The sequence below is a fragment of the Aquarana catesbeiana genome, linkage group LG01 (genome assembly GCF_042186555.1).
Source record: "Aquarana catesbeiana isolate 2022-GZ linkage group LG01, ASM4218655v1, whole genome shotgun sequence".
Classification (NCBI taxonomy): domain Eukaryota; kingdom Metazoa; phylum Chordata; class Amphibia; order Anura; family Ranidae; genus Aquarana; species Aquarana catesbeiana.
Genome location: NC_133324.1, coordinates 857,526,568 through 857,542,864, shown reverse-complemented (window position 1 = coordinate 857,542,864; position 16,297 = coordinate 857,526,568). Strand labels below are relative to the sequence as shown.

At 43.8% G+C, this 16,297-nt stretch overlaps 1 protein-coding gene across 2 annotated transcripts in view; it reads right to left on the bottom strand.

Moving 5' to 3' along the window:
- LGI2 (leucine rich repeat LGI family member 2) overlaps window positions 1-14,795 on the bottom strand; it is a 100,279-nt gene extending 85,484 nt beyond the window's left edge. Inside the window, exons 1-2 of one of the 2 annotated variants that reach the window (XM_073609217.1) lie at window positions 14,462-14,795; window positions 2,250-2,321 (exon numbers count right to left, since the gene is read on the bottom strand). In XM_073609217.1, coding sequence (XP_073465318.1) covers window positions 2,250-2,321; window positions 14,462-14,643 — 254 coding nt within the window. In that variant the 5' untranslated portion in view covers window positions 14,644-14,795. The remainder of the gene's footprint in view (window positions 1-2,249; window positions 2,322-14,461) is intronic. The other variant, XM_073609224.1, reaches the window with a different exon arrangement.
- Between the last annotated feature and the right edge of the window lie 1,502 nt (window positions 14,796-16,297).

The window sequence follows — 16,297 nt, the reverse complement described above, 5'->3', positions numbered from 1 at the left end:
ACAGACAGAAAGAATAAAAAATAGTAGAGTAAGAAAGCTAGTATCACGGTTAGATTTGTATGTCTTCCTGTGTCACTGTTGCAGATTTTCTTTACTTCCTGTCTGGTAAAACCATTGTCAATGGGACAGAAAGCGAGGATAAATATCCCTAATATATAGCAATAAAAACGTGGCAGGGATTCTTGTCCCTCCCTGCCCCCTGCATCTAAAACCATATAAAAGTTTTTGGCTTGACATGCACTTCACTGGGATGACCCCTGTAAATGGCTCCTGACATTATCACCGCTTTTTGAATACAGTTGAGGACTCCCCCCCTCCCCCAGTGCAGACAATGAAAAAATAGTTCCAATTTAGCTTTGTATACACAATGATCAGCCATAACTTTATAACCACCCACCTAATTTTGAGTAGGTCACCCTTTTGCCACAAAAACATCCCTGACCCATTGGCGCATGGATGCCACTAGACCTCTGAAGATATGCTGGGGTATTTGGCATCAATCCATCAGTAACAGATCCTATTACCTCCTGTAAGTTGCAAGGTGGGGCCTCTGTGGATCAGACTTGTTTTTTCCAGCACATCCCACAGATTCTTGATGGATTGAGATCTGGAAAATTTGAAGGCCAAGACAACAGCTTGAACTTGTTATTGTGTTCCTCAAACTATTCTTGAACCATTTACAGTGTGGCAGGGAGCATTATCTTGCTGAAAGAGGCTGTTGGCATCAGGCAATACCATTTCCATGAAGGGGTGTACTTGGTCAGCATTCAGCAACAATGTTTAGGTAGGTGGTACGTGTTAACCTCCCTAGCGGTATGATTATTTCGGATTTTAGGTGCTGAAAGCGGTACAATAATTTTGCATGGAAATTTGGCGTTTTATATTGTAGGCCTGTAATTCTTAACAATAACACACTTAAATCTGTCCAAACAAGAGTCTAGTAGATATCCCGGGTATGATGAAGTTTGAAACACAAAAACATAAATTATAATATAATAAATAAATATAAATAATTAAAAAAAATAATAATAATAAAATAAATTTCCCCACAATTCACTATCGCTCAATTCTTCAAGTGTTCTAATTTACTATCGCTGTTTTCTAGCTGGTCTAAAGCCACTTTTGACATAAAGGGACACTTTTTGGTTGCTATGGACAATCTCCAGTTTCCAGGCAGAAAGAGCAGTATATATCATATAAAACTGCATGCAGGGCATGGGCCAAAGCACTGGGGACAAAAGGGAAGTGAAATGATTTCATACAGTACTGTATTCTGTAAGATTACAGTACTGTATGTGTTATGATTTGTAAATTTTTTTGAATTTGCCGCCAGGCTCCGCCCCCGTGCGTCGCGCCGCTCGCAGGGAACGGAGCCTGGCACGGAGAGGCTCCGGAGGAGACAGAGCCCACGGACACTGCGGGGGACATTGCAGGATCCTGGGGACAAGGTAAGTAACACCGCACCAGGATCCTGCAATGTAATCCCGAGTGTGGCTCGGGGTTACCGCTAATGGGACTGAAATGTAACCCCGAGCCACACTCGGGATTACTGTCAGGGAGGCTACGTAACAGCTACATGAATGGCAGGACTCAAGGTTTCCCAGTAGAACATTGCCCAAATCATCATGCTGCCTCCACTGGCTTGGCTTCAGTCCATACTGCATCCTGGTGCCATCTCTTCCCTAGGCAAGTGATACACAGACACACACCCGGCTATCAACATGATGGAAAGAAAATATGATTCATCAGACCAGGCCATCTTCTTCTTTTTCTGATGTTCTGATGTTCAATGTAGGTGCTTTTGGGAGTGGACACAGATCAGCCAGGCATGCTGACCAGTTTGCGTCGACACAGCCCCATACACAACAAGCTACGATGCCCATTTTATTCTGATATCAACACAACTTCAGGAACAGATTTTTACTTGCTGCCTAATACATCCCACTGACTTTCAGAGGCCATTTTAATGAGATAATCAATGTTATTCACTTTACTTGTCAGTGGTCATTAAGTTATGGCTGATTGGTGTATGTAATCCAGCCTATATTATATGTTAGTAAATATATATAGCAGAACAGAAGTGGTTACTGATGACAGTTTCTTATGGAAAAAGCACAAAGTCGGAGAGCAGCTAACATACTTTTCCAAACACTATTTGCAGTGATGTGTTTGGAATGACAACGATGCCCTGTGCCAGCTACAATGAAAGGAGCTTCAGTAAGTGTATTGTTATGGAGTGCGGTACTCACAGCAGCTGCAGGGAAGGCAGATGAGAAAACATTCGTTCCTTGATCTCAGAAAATGTCCCATTCACCAGACTCCTACAAAAGTAGATACAAACAAAAGTCACATACTGGGGGTGCAATTCACAGGGGAAAATACAGTCAGAATTGTTTTTCATGCCAAAAGTCTAACTAGAACTTTTCTAGGCTGCTGTTCATTAAAGGAGAACTATAGTCTTTTAAAGTTTTCATACATGTGAAAGAGATGAGTTTATTCCAAAAGGTTTGTAAATTAAAAAAAGTGTTTCTGTGTATAGTTTATAATAATCTATCTATTTATCTATCTATCTATCTAGAAACACAGAAAATGGACGGCAGAAAAAAGACTAAGTGGTCCATTGAGTCTGCTCCATTTTTTGTTATTTATATATTTTTACCTTTTTTGTCTGAGTATAGATCTGTTTGTCCCAAGCTTGTTAGAATTCATTTACTGTTGACTGACTGACTACCCTTACTACTACTACTGGAAGTCTATTTTAAGCATCAACTATCGTTTCGGTAAAATAATACTTTCTAAGATTAGTTTCCTCCAGTTAGTTTGAAGTCATGTCCCCCTGTTCTTGATCTTGGTTTCATATAGAAAATACTGCCCCCCTAATTTTTTTTTACTCATTTAAGGGAGTATTTAAAGGTGTTAATCATGTCCCCCTTTTCACTTCTTTCCTCCAGACTGTACATTATAAAGAGGAGCTCCCGTCTTCTCCCAAAAAATTTTAAGTCAACAGCTAAAAATACTGTGGCTGCTGACTTTTAATAATAATTTTGGGTGCAGGCACTGTCATCTTAGGTAAGGGAAACTGGCAGTGAAACCTCCTGGCTTTAAAGTTGGTTTCCTACTGCGCTGCGCTATGAGAATGGTTCCGCAGTCTTTTGGGACCTGTGATGTGTCCCAGAAGGCTGCAAGCGGAAGGAGGAGAGGGGCCAAAATTCCACACAGATCACTGCAGCGATCTGCCCAGAAGTGGGAGCGGGTACCTGTCAAAACCAGGTACTTGCTCGCCCTCCCCCCCAAAAAGTGCCAAATGTGGCAGTGGAGGGAGGGGGATGCAAACAAGCGTAACTTCCCCTTTTGGGTGAAGTTCTGCTTTAAGTTCCTGAAGTCTCTCCTAATATATGTTTAATCCCTTAGACCTTTCACCATTTTTGTTACCCATCTCTGGACATGTTCTAACTTATCAATATCTTTTTGTAAGTGAGGTCTCCAGACCTGGACATAGTATTCTAAATGAGGTCTCACTAAAGATCTATATAGGGGAATCAGAACCTCCTTTCTCCTGCTGGTGATCGCTCTAGTGATGCATTCTAGAATTCTATTTGCTTTCCCCACTGCCTGGCCACATTATTTGCTCATTTTGCAATCATCTGAAATAAGAACCCTCAAATCTTTTTCCGCTGTATAAGGTATATTCACACCAGATGTGGTAGGGCTGTACCGGGTGGCTTTTTCAGCACAGTCCCAACGCATAATAAGGAAAAATGCCCTGTCCCTGGTATGTCAGTTCACACCACTGCGTTGTTCACAGCACTGCGCCCAATTGAACTTTATATAATGTCAGTGTGACATTTCAATAAAGTTTGTAAAAATAAAAAGCACAGCATGTCGTAACACAGCAGCTGGGTGTGTACACATGCTGGAGCCACGATGCTTTGCTTCGTGACTGCGGCAAGAATTATATCACCAGTTGCATTTGGTGTGCACTACCGCTCACTTAACACAACCAAATCAAATAAAAGGGTCTGTGCTACAACTTTCCCACTTTCCCACAACCACATGCAATACACGTGGTTGTGGTTGGGGTGATGCAGCATTTAGAGGGTTAAAACAGATGGCGAGGAGGCGACATATTTTCTTTTCACTTCCTGTCAAACACCTCTGAAAAGCAATCCATGTGAAGATTGCTTTTCAGAGGAGTGGCAGTGTTTTACAGTAAGAAACTCAGAGCAGCAGAGGAGAGGGACATGTGCAAGCATTTGTCAAGTTGAGGGGGGTGTTTGGACAGTGGACTCACTGATTTTGCAGTCTCTAGTGTCCTCCAATTGAAGATTTCACCTGCTGCAGCTGCACACACACCTATCTAGCATCATGCCATGTGTGTGTGCTCATCATGGGGTGGGGCTGCTAGGGTGGGCAAAGCAGGGATTGGTCACTTTACAAGGGGTCTTCAGCACCCTGAGGGCCTATGCTGTTCACTCTGAATCCTGCTGTATCCAATATCTTACTCACAGGATTTGTGTGATAGAGATATTGGGTTACACTGCAGGATCGGCACAGGCAGCTACAAAGGCAGCACAGTTCACTGTGTGCCCAACCCGCACCCAGCCACGGAGTCCTGGCTGGGTGGCTGGCAGACCATGGAGGCGGAACCGCCGACATTTAGCAGAGCAAAGGGCATTCACATTTACTCAGGGAGGCTCAGGAGTCAGGACAAGTGACAGCCAGCCCAGCTGATGGGCAGAAGTAGAACAGAAGGCGGCGCCTGGTCCAAAACATCAGTGATATAGTCAAGAAATTCAGCCCGATTATTCTGACATGATCTGCCCTCAGTAAAGCCATGCTGCTTTGGGTCCAGCAAGCTTTGTGTTTTAAGTGATCATTCCTTTTAGGAGTGATTCCATTAACTTGACTACAACTGATGTTAAGCTCACTGGCCTGTAATTGCCAGCTTTCACCTGGCTACCCTTCTTGTGGATAGGTGCAATATTAGCTGTCCGGCAGTCATGGGGAACTTCTCCTGTTAGAAGAGATTGATTAAACGTTTCTGTTAATGGTTCAACAACTATACCTCAAAATATTCTTACAACTCTGGGATGAATACCATCAGGGCTAATTGCTTTAGTAACCCTTTCACGCCAGCATAACAAATATGTGCTCCTTGCTGCAAAGGCCAGTTATAAATGTGGGCAATGGTCATTTGTTTGTACTGTTGGAATGCTGGTGAGGGGACGCAATGGACACCTTTGCTGCCATTATGCTATATGCTGGGTGTCCAGTGCGCCCCTGTGCCTTTAAGGAGGGGTGGGCTCCCTCCAGGCTTACCTGCCCTTTATCTATCCATTAGAATGCATGTTGTTCAACTGTGGAGGCTCTCAAAAATGTATAGAATAGGACTGCAGATAATACTGGGGTTCCGTGGAGTAACTTATAGCCCACCCACCAAAAAATTTAGCAACCAACAAATACTGTAGCTGCTGACTTTTGATATTAGGACACTTACCTGTCCAGAGATCCCGCAATGTCGACACCCCATTCGACTTGGGTGCTGCTGCCGTCATTTCTTGTAAGGGGAAACCGGCAGTGAAACCATGCTGCTTCACCGCCTGTTCCCTACTGCGAATGCGCGAAGCGTGCTGTGCTTTGTAAATAACCTGGCGGCGGGGGAAGAAGAAGCGGTACCTGCTCCCCTCCAAAAAGATGCCAAAACGTGGCAGCGGAGGGGGGAGGAAGCAAAAAAGTGGACCTTCCCCTTTTGGGAGGAGCTCCGCTTTAACACAAGCTATATGCGTGACAGCATGGCGATGGACCTGACCTTCCACCTAGATGCATACAGCCAGCGTCCCTTGCTGGTGCTGGGAGCACACTTGCTCTGCACACCCAGCATAGTGACTACACTGTCACTGACAACGGTTTATGATCAGGAGTCAGTGGGGTCGGCTCCCAATCCTGTGCTAAGAAGCTAAAAATAGTAATCTTAGAACTGGGAAACCCATGTAGTGCACTTCCACTGGCTGTAGAGAGTTAAAGGTCAGATTTGCTACAGCAGATGCTGTAAAGGTTACTACTGTATTATCATTAAAACACGTAGTGACAGCTACCATTTGTGTGCATAAGGGGTTAACTGTGGAGTTAAGCTGCCCCAATGATGACTACTAAATCTGCTGGCCTTTAGATTGATAGATTGTATGACACACAGCCCCTAGTAGCCTTGCGCCACAGCCTATGTTGACTATGCAACAATACAACCCTATTTATATAGACAAAGTAATACCAATTTTAGAGATTCATGCTATCACATCAGGCACACCACTGTGAATACGTATCTGCAGTTTCCAGGAACATTGTGAAGAGCTCTGGTTCTCTACAGCTTCTGTTCAACTTTCTTCATAAGTGTCTGGGATTTAAAAACTGCTGAATTTCAGCTGCTAATTTCTTAGCAATGCTTGTATTGATTTATGAAAAAAACTAAAGCCGATTTCTGATAGTCTGCCTGACATATAACTGATTGACATTAAAAGAGAATTGCAATAAAGGGTTTCATGTCTGTGCATTTGGGAAATGTCAGTAGTACAGTTATGATTCACCTTCATCCCCTGGGTCTGACAATTTAGAAATATAAACATCCAGCACCAATTTTCTATCAGGTTTTTGACAGTTTCCTTTTAAGTACATCCCAGGGACAGTGGAAAAACGTCCTTCCACTAATTTGTCAGCATTATGTGAAAGCCAGTGATAACATTCACAGATGTGTACCCAATCCTGGGCATAATTTAAGATACTTGACATTTATGTAACTTTACTGGGAAGCTAACTTTTTTCAGAGTAGGCAACAGAATGGCAGTTGTCATTCTCCCCTGTCAGATTCCTGTACAGTACAGGTAATTAGCTGTATGCTGGAAAATATGTAATTTAGGTTTAAAGAACTGATCTTTAGATTAAAGTGTTTTATAGCTACCAGTTAAACTGCAACTATCATCTACCTAAAGCGTGTTACGAAGCCAGATATTTTATTTTTAAATAATTGAAAAAATATATTTAATTAATATTATAACCAGAATCTCTTATGTAGACACAGCTAACACATGAAATACCTTTTCAGGACAATATTTTTATTGGAATATGAAAGAAAAGAATACAGATGCAACATCCCCACGCAGGGGACAACAGCAGTAGGCTCTAGACAAAGCAATGTATTTAACTACACCTATGGGGTGTGTTTTATCCTTTTTTCTTTAAAGAACAAACTGACGATCAACAGGGACCCTCCAGCCAAGGCCGCAAGGCCGGGGGTCAACACAGGAAAGAAAGACAATGGAAGAAGAGAGATGAAGGAGACAGGAGGAGAAAGTTCCCCAAGGATGGGGGATGGTGGGGTCAATTAAACCGGCCCAAGCTGTCTGGATGCAGAGTAGGGAGAGCGTAATGCCCTGTACCGGTTTTCCCGTCGGAATAAGCTCTGAAGGTTCTTTCGACGGAATTCCGCTGAAGCTGTCTTGTGTACACACGATCACACCAAATTCCGACCGTCAAGAACATAGAACGTACAACACGTATAACGGGACTAGAAAAAGGTAGTTCAATAGCCAGTAGCCAATAGCTTCTGTCTCGTACTTGCTTCAGAACATGCATTCTTCTTGGTACGTCGGAACAGCATACAGACGAGCGGTTTTCCCGATAGGAATTGGTTCCGTCGGAAAAATATAGAACATGTTCTATTTCTAGGTCCGTCAGAATTTTCGACGTAAAAAGTCCGATGGGGCCTAAACACAATCAGAGTATATGATGAAAAGCTCCCGTCTGAATTTTTCTGTTGGACATTCCGCTCGTGTGTACACGGCATAAGACCACCACGGGGCCCACACCTTGAGAAATTTGGTGTGAGAGTCGTGGAGGACACTACTCATCTTTTCATTGATCATGAGAGTCGTCATGGTGCTCTTCACCTCCGCAAACGAGACAGACGTTTTTTTTTCAGGCCCTGGCTATTGCGCATTTAGCGGCAATAAATAGATAGGTGGCCAGCTTCTGTTGGTAGGAGAAGAAGCCCGGGACTGGGCAGTGGAGCAGTGCTAGCTTTGCGTCTTTGCTAATAGGTACATAAAAGAGGGTAAACAAGCACATGAAATACCTTTTGAATTGCTACCAAAGCTAGAAAGTTTAAAGGAACTGTAATTAACAGGAATGCGTTCGGTAGAGTGAAGACTTGAAGCTTTCTATTAGTGTGTGGTGCCATTGCTGGAACATGCTAGAAAACCTTTGTCAGGTCAGCGGCTGAAGCCAATCAGCTGCAACCAGTGATCAGTACATTCTGAGAGAAGTGGGTCCGGCTGTGAGAATAAAATGTCCCGGTGGAGGGGAGGATTCCTCTACTCACCAATACCTGAAGCAAAAAAAAAACTACCCATTCATGACCAGCTTTAGTCTACCATAAGTGAGGACTCTTTCAACCCCATCTTGTTCCTGAACCAACATCGCTTCTAAGTTTAGCAAACTGCCATCTGTATAAACTTAGAAGGGCTCTTTTCCTATAAAGAACATACCTGTGATCAGGAGTGTTTAGGTGACCTAAAGAACCCCAAAAAATGCCACGAGCACCTCTCTAGAGCACCCAAAAACCTGCAGTGGTTGACTTGGGCATTATACAAGGAGGAATTCTGATCTCACCTATAAACAAAGAGCTGGCAGAGGAAGTTTTACACTAGTCACTTGCTTTGTGGCTCTGACAGATCGCATGAGAGCTGCAAAAAAAGTCATGGGTATAAAACTTTCTCTACTGACTTTAAGTATACAGATGATGGTGGGGAGCTGTTGAGGCATGTTCAGCTCCAATGCTGTCTTTTACACTGCCTGGTATTGGATTTGCAGGCACATGCACACTCACACACTGGCCGGCCACTAATGCTAACTATAACAATGGGGCAATTTTTACTTCCACTATTGATGCTAGGGCAATTTTCCTTCCAATGGCAAAGGGCCTTTTTTCCAACCACTGACTGGGACATTTAAAAAAATATATCTTTATTTAAGATTTTATACAGGATAGGTACATAACAAAAAGGCAGACATAAAATGTTCCACTAGTAGAAAGAACATTCAGTAGGAATAAGTAAACACAACAAAATTGCACATATCACACAAATATAAATAACATGGGGCAATTGGACAGCAGAGACTGTGAGCATAAGGGTAAAATACACTGAATGGGCTCATTTTCTTTTAACAAATCCCCTTTAGGTCATGCCCACTCTTCAATTTAATGTGGCCATGTACTGTATACTGTTTGCTGCTGACACCAGTGTCAAGGGAAAACTGCATTGGTGACACCAATGTAATGGGGCAACGCACTGACCACCAGTGTAAGGGGGAATCTTCACTGCTGACCACCAATGTAAGGGGCACTACACTGACCATTCTGCGTAGTGCACACCCCAAACACACCCCAGACATGTACTCTATATACTATGTTTTTCTGGCATGCATTGAAACTAAAGAAGTGGCTTGGTAAGCTATGAAACGTCTAAAACTTTACTGAACAAGTTCAGTTCAATGTGACTAACTACTATGGGCTACTTTAGTGAAGTTCTTCTTTAAAGCCCAACTCCAGGGAAAAAAAAGTTTTCCCATGCAATGGGGCTGTGCCTGCACTTCATGAGTTAACTGCTCGTTTTTATCTAGGGGGGAGAAGAAAGGAGATTTTTTCATCTAATCCTCACATCCTCCCAGCACAAGATTGGTTTGGCACCCCCACTCTCTAGTGTTCTTGAATAGTGGTCTGTTCCTGAAGTCATCAAGACCAGACCAGGAACAGTCCACCCTGGACCGTGGGGGAGCACCGTTTTCCGGTGGAAAGAAGGTTCAGGTGAGTATAAGCTTTCTCCTCACCCCTAGACAAAACGAGCAATTGACCCATGCAGTGTGGGCACAGCCCTACTGTATGGTATTTTTTTTCCTCATGGGATGAAGGTAGGCTCAGAAAATGTGATTGCTCTCTGTCTATATTCTGTGTGTGAAAATTCATATATTGAAAGGGTTTCATTTTTTAACAATGATCCATGATTGTGCTGAGGTTGTGTGTTTTTGAGATGCTTGCCAGTATTAAGGGGTGAAATCCAGGGAAAATTCAAAAGTGCCCTTGCAGTGGTACTCTCATACTGCAAAGGTTAAATGCTCATTTTTGTCTAGGGTACTATTAAAAAAGATTTTACCTTATTCTTTGCTCCCACAGGCTCCCTCCTCTCCATGTTACTGGTACCCCAAAGCAGCTTCTCTTTAGAACTCCATCTACCGGTCCACTCTGATGTAGCCAAGTACAATGCAGGACCAGCAGTCCTGCATTATAAGTGAGGACGCCCACCTACAGATCGGAGTGTCGGAGGGGATAGGTAAGCCACGATTGCCAGAGGAGCCAGGGCTAAAGTAAGTTAAAAGAGAAGTATGGGAATGTTTTTATTTTAGAATCATATTTTAGAATTAAACCCTGGAGGGGGCAGTTCAGGCATGTGGGTGGATCCCGACCATATGGTCACAATCTTTCCCCAGCCTGGGCCGGCTCTGTGACATCTGCCGACAGTGGGTTTCAGCCCGCTGTCTGCTGAAAATGGGTCACAGGAGTGCAGAACGAACTGCACTCCTGTGATCCACAGAAGTACAGCCAAACGAGCATTGGCTGTACTTCTTCTTTAAGCTGCTTTTTAATTGTACCCCAAACAAAAATGAACAATAAAACCTTGCCCTAAACCCTAAATCTGAAGTCTGTGGCTCTGCATACAACGAATAGGCTCATGATACATTTAACCATACCCATTTAGGACATCACTTTTCAGCGTGATGTAGCCACACACACCATTCGCCACTCTCTTTTGTGTACCCAAGGGAGCTACAGCACTGTTTGTCGCCCCCCCCCCCCCCCAAAAAAAAAATGACCACCAGCCGCCACTGGATGAGACACGTGACTGCCAAAATGAAACAAGTAAAGCTGGACATAAAGGCCTAATGGGTCTGTCTGAAACTAGCTCTAGCTCACCTGATCTGTTCCTACTGGTTTGGTTAACCTTCAGATGCAGCCTTTGAGGAACCGCTTTTACCATACTGGAGTGGATATCTGGTGGTCTCAAGTTTCAGCACACCAATCGTTGTCTGTGTACTAGAACTGAGTCCATAACCACTAAACCTCCCCTATAACTAAAATGTATATGGGCACCTTAAATTGTACCTGTACTGTAAAAAAAACACACCAAAATAAAATAATTCAAACAGCAGGCAAAAGTACTAACATTTATGCAAAACTGCATTTTAGGAAGTTGTTCTAGAAACATACACTATATTGTCAAAAGTATTGGAACGCCTGCCTTTACATGCACATGAACTTTAATGGCATCCCAGTCTTAGTCCGCAGGGATCAATATTGAGTTGGCCCACCCTTTGCAGCTTTAACACCTTCAAATCTTCTGGGAAGGCTGTCCACAAGGTTTAGGAGTATGTCTATGGGAATGTTTGACCATTCTTTCAGAAGAACATTTGTGAGGTCAGGCACTGATGTTGGATGAGAAGGTCTGGCTCGCAGTCTCTACTTCAACCCAAAAGTGTTCTATCGGGTTGAGGTCAGGACTCTGTGCAGGTCAGTCAAATCTTGACCCCAAACTCGCTCATCCATGTCTTTATGGACTTTGCTTTGTGCACTGGTCCAAATCATTTGTTGGAGGGGGGATTATGGTGTGGGGTTGTTTTTCAGGGGTTGGGCTTGGCCCCTTAGTTCCAGTGAAGGGAACTCTTAAGGTGTCAGCATACCAAGACATCTTGGACAATTTCATGCTCCCAACTTTGTAGGAACAGTTTGGGGATGGCCCCTTCCTGTTCCAACATGACTGCACACCAGTGCACAAAGCAAGGTCTATAAAGACATGGATGAGATTGTTTGGGTGGGGGAAATTGACTGGCCTGCAAAGAGTCCTGACCTCAACCCGATAGAACACCTTTGGGATAAATTAAAGCGGAGACTGTGGGCCAGGCCTTCTCGTCTACATCATTGCCTGACCACACAAATGCGCTTCTGGAAGAATGGTCGAACCTTGTGGTAAGATTTCCCAGAAAATTTGAAGCTGTTATAGTTGCAAAGGGTGGGCCAACTAAATATTGAACCCTAAGGACTAAGACTGGGATGCCATTAAAGTTCATGTGCGTGTAAAGAGGAAATTTTTTTAATAAGGAGGCAAAAACTATGCTATAGGACTGAATCATAATCTATATTAAAGGGGTTGTAAAGGTTTTTTTGAAAATAACAAACATGTCATACTTACCTCCTCTGTGTAAGCTCCTTCCCTTCTCGAGTGCCCCCATGGAGAGCCGCATTCCATGGGGGCACTCGTGCAGGCATGCTCCCGAGTCCTGCTGCTGCGTCCATTGACATAGACAGCAGGCCCCACCCCCCGGCTCACGTGTCAATGGATTTGCTTGACAGCGGTGGGAACCAATGGCTCCGGCTGCTATCAATCCATCCAATGAGGATGCAAGACAGCAGCTGGAGCTGTTGTGCTCACTCCCGTCGCTAGAACGATCGGGTTCAGGTAAGTAAATGGGAGGCTCGGGGGGGGGGGATGCTGCACTACAGAAGGTTTTTCAGAAGGTTTTTCACCTTAATGCATAGAATGCATTAAGGTGAACAACCTTGAGGGTTTACAACCCCTCTAAACAGTCAGTTGAGTCCCAAAAATTCACAGATGTTGGCAGGATGAATCAACTACATCTTGTTCCATTTTTTGGGGCTCTGAGATTTCCTGCAATTGACTTCTCAGGTCTACCTATCTGCCACTGCTGTTATAGAGAGTATTACTCTCCAGTTTTAGTTTATACTATAGGGAATGCTACAGAAATAGCGAGGCTCCCACTGCTGCAGAGTGAAAGACAAAACTCCAAGGCTTTGGAACAGAACCAGGAACTATAATGAGTAGATCATAATGCTGAACTGTTCTGACAGACATAAGAATCCAGTGGGTGATTCAGCACACTAGAAAATGAGATATCAGTTTTGGGTGGACTGACTCCTAAAGGGCCAGTCCATTCCAAACTGTTATTTAAGGAAGAACTCTGGGCTAAAATATTCTAATCTTAAAATTGCTCATACTCTCCCTTCTAACACTTATACTAACTACCCTATAGAAGAAAGATGCTTATACTTGCCTATTCTCAGGGTGCTCATGTCCAGTCACGTGATTAGCTCTTCTCTCCCGCTAGCAGTGGCTTCAGGGAAGTGGAGGGAGCCCTGACAATGGATGGCCCATAGTAAGTCTATAGGTGACGTCACCACTCAGGCATTCCAGACATCGTCAGAGTGCTCTCCCCTCTTCCCTGTAGCCGGCGCAGGAAGACACGGAGGAGATCATGTGACTGGACTGGAATACCCAGAGAATAGGTAAGTATACACATTTTACTTATATGGGGTAGGTAGTATAGGTGTTAGAAACGGGGTGGGAGCAGTTTTAAGGTTAGATAATTTTAAGCTGGAGTTTTACTTTAAGTTTTTAGGAAATGCTGGAAAAAAGTATATATTTTAAATTCTATAAATGACATCTCCTGGCTTTGCACACGAGGGGCCATTATGAGAGGTGGTCCCACTCTATTTAGTTTATAATATGGAGGATGCAAAAGGGAGTCACAAAGATGGACAGGAACATACAATACTCATAGGGAGACAGGAACAGGGCCAGCAACTGGCCGGCAGGGCTCGCCGTTCAAACATCCAAAACATACAAGAATCTAATACCTGTCTCAATCCTCCAGGCTCTGCCTATAAATAAAATTTTACTTTTGGGTGGACTGATCCTTTCGATTTGAAATACAAGGCCAAATAAAATGTTTCTTTTGCAGGGACCTGTGTCAGTACCATATTGTGTGATGTCACAGCACTTGGGTTACTAGAGTTACGAGTCCAGCAAGTTGGAATGCCCCCCCCCCTCCTCTATCCACACTGCATCGTTGGCCAGCACACAGAACTATTTCAGGCTATGGCCAGAGGAAGCAACCAGTCTCTGGAGCACAATTATTTGATATTTAATTGCGCGCTGCGTAAGCAAGCGCTAATAGAACTGCATTAATAAACAACTGCTACAGAGTTTACAGCATCAGTCGTCCACACAAGACACACCTATATTTACGCTACACGTTTTCATCTCCCCCTCATCAATTTAGCGCATCAGCACCCACATGCACATCAACTTTCGGTCATCCTAATAAAAAGGCATATAAAAATATATTGCAGCAGTATAATAAAAAGTTGTCGGACTAGTCTTGATTTTTAAAGAGAGATAAACATCTCCCTGCATGCATGCTGGTCAATTAGTAGCCATTAAACTGAATTGCACCCTTAATATTTTCCCTGTCCAGCTGTGCAGTGAACACTTCTAAAGAGAGCTGGACAGGACACAGCATCCCTCGCTCATGCATCTTGTGCAACCGGCGTTCCACTTACAAGGAGCTGATGTCGCTGGGAATGGTCCTGGGGATCCAGGAAGAGCCGACACATATGACTGATTCCTTGGTGCAGCTGCATGTGGACGGACATCTGGTAGATTTCTTGAGTTGAGCAGTGTGGTGTATACAGCCAAGCAACATAAAGAATAGCAGGGGTTCCTTCATGAGTGCCATTCTCATCCTGACCCCCCTGTCTGAGAGAATGTGTATGCACTGTGTAATAGTGAGTGCTGGGAGGACAGAGACTCGGGAAGGAGCTGGCTGGCAGGCATTCCTTATCCTGACTGCACCATACTACACTGCACTTGTCTCCTGACATCAGCATTTCAGCCGCAGCCTCTTTTTTTTCCTTCTTCCCTCCAATGAATAATTTATTAAACTCTCCATTCGGGTGAGTTTAAAAATAATCCCCAAGTAGCAAAGGTTCCTACTGTGTTTCAGCATGCTCCATCCTACTTGGACATGAGGAGGGCAGCTCAGAGGATGACCTTGCAAAGGCTGGAAAAAGATGTGTGTTTGGAACAAGTGCAGGGTTGCCCTGTGTGACATGTTACATGTGGTGACCCTAGGGCAGCCTCGGGACTCCTGGAAGGAAATCTTACCTTTACAACTAGATCATGTTACCGGCGATATTTTAGTATGAGGAGTCAAGTAGACTAGATCATAAAGCCTGGAAAGAGTTAACATGGAGCAAACTGGGTTTTGCCTTTCATTAAAACTTTCATGTAGTGCATTGCAGGTTTTTATAACAATTTGCTATGCTTAGAAATTATATTACATAAAATTATATTGTATTTTTCATACTATCCTTCATCATATAATAAAACAGTGCTGCTTGCTCATCGCTCACAAAACAGATTGTATTTTTTTCACAATACAAGACATTCTGGGTTTGATTTACTAAAACCGGAGAGTTAAAAATCTGGTACAGCTCTGCACAGAAACCAATCAGCTTCCAGGTTTTTTTAGAAGCTCATTGGCTACCATGCATAGCTGCACCAGATTTTGTACTCTTCAGTTTTAGGAAATCAACCCCTCTCTGATCGGTTTTAGGAAAACAACCCCTCTCAGATCGGATAAGGTGGAGAGGAGGGACAATGACGCCATGATCTCCACCTCGTCCACTCAGAGAAAGCCTTACATTCATTGAAAAAAATACAAGACATTTTGTAAATGGCGACGGTGCCAAGCAAGCGATCCCCAGATGGGAAGCCACTACGTGCAGGACCCTGACTATACCTATAACTGGTGTGACGCTGACTGCTACAGTGATTGTCAGCTTCCTCAGTAGCCTCTCATGATATGCATACTTACATTGGTCCAAGCTGGACCAATTTGCATAAGCAATACAGATTATCCACTTGAAGACCGCAATATGTACTTTTACATCAGTACTTCAACTGGTTATACCAGGATGATGCCTGCAGCTACAGGCATCATCCTAGTATTGTTTTTTCCAGGAGGTGATCATCTTTTTTGTAAAAGCCATCCGAGCGATTAATTAGCCGGCGGCTAGCTGTTACAGGCGGTGGGAGGGGTCATTCTGTGTAGATAAAGTTGGCAACCAGGTGAGGATGAATAAAATGTCTCTTTATTTTGTTAAAGGAGTACACATGTTCCAAATTGAGCAAACACTAACGCGTTTCAGCCTATCAAGGCCTAAGGCTGGGTTCACACTAGTGCGAATTGGACGCGGTTCCCCTGCATCCAATTCGCATGACATGAGCCTGTTACCGGCTTTCAATGGAGCCGGTTCACACAGCTCCGGGATGGCTGCAGAGTGAATAGCATTCACTTGCACTTGCATAGGAGTCCTGTGCGTCTTCTGGTCTGT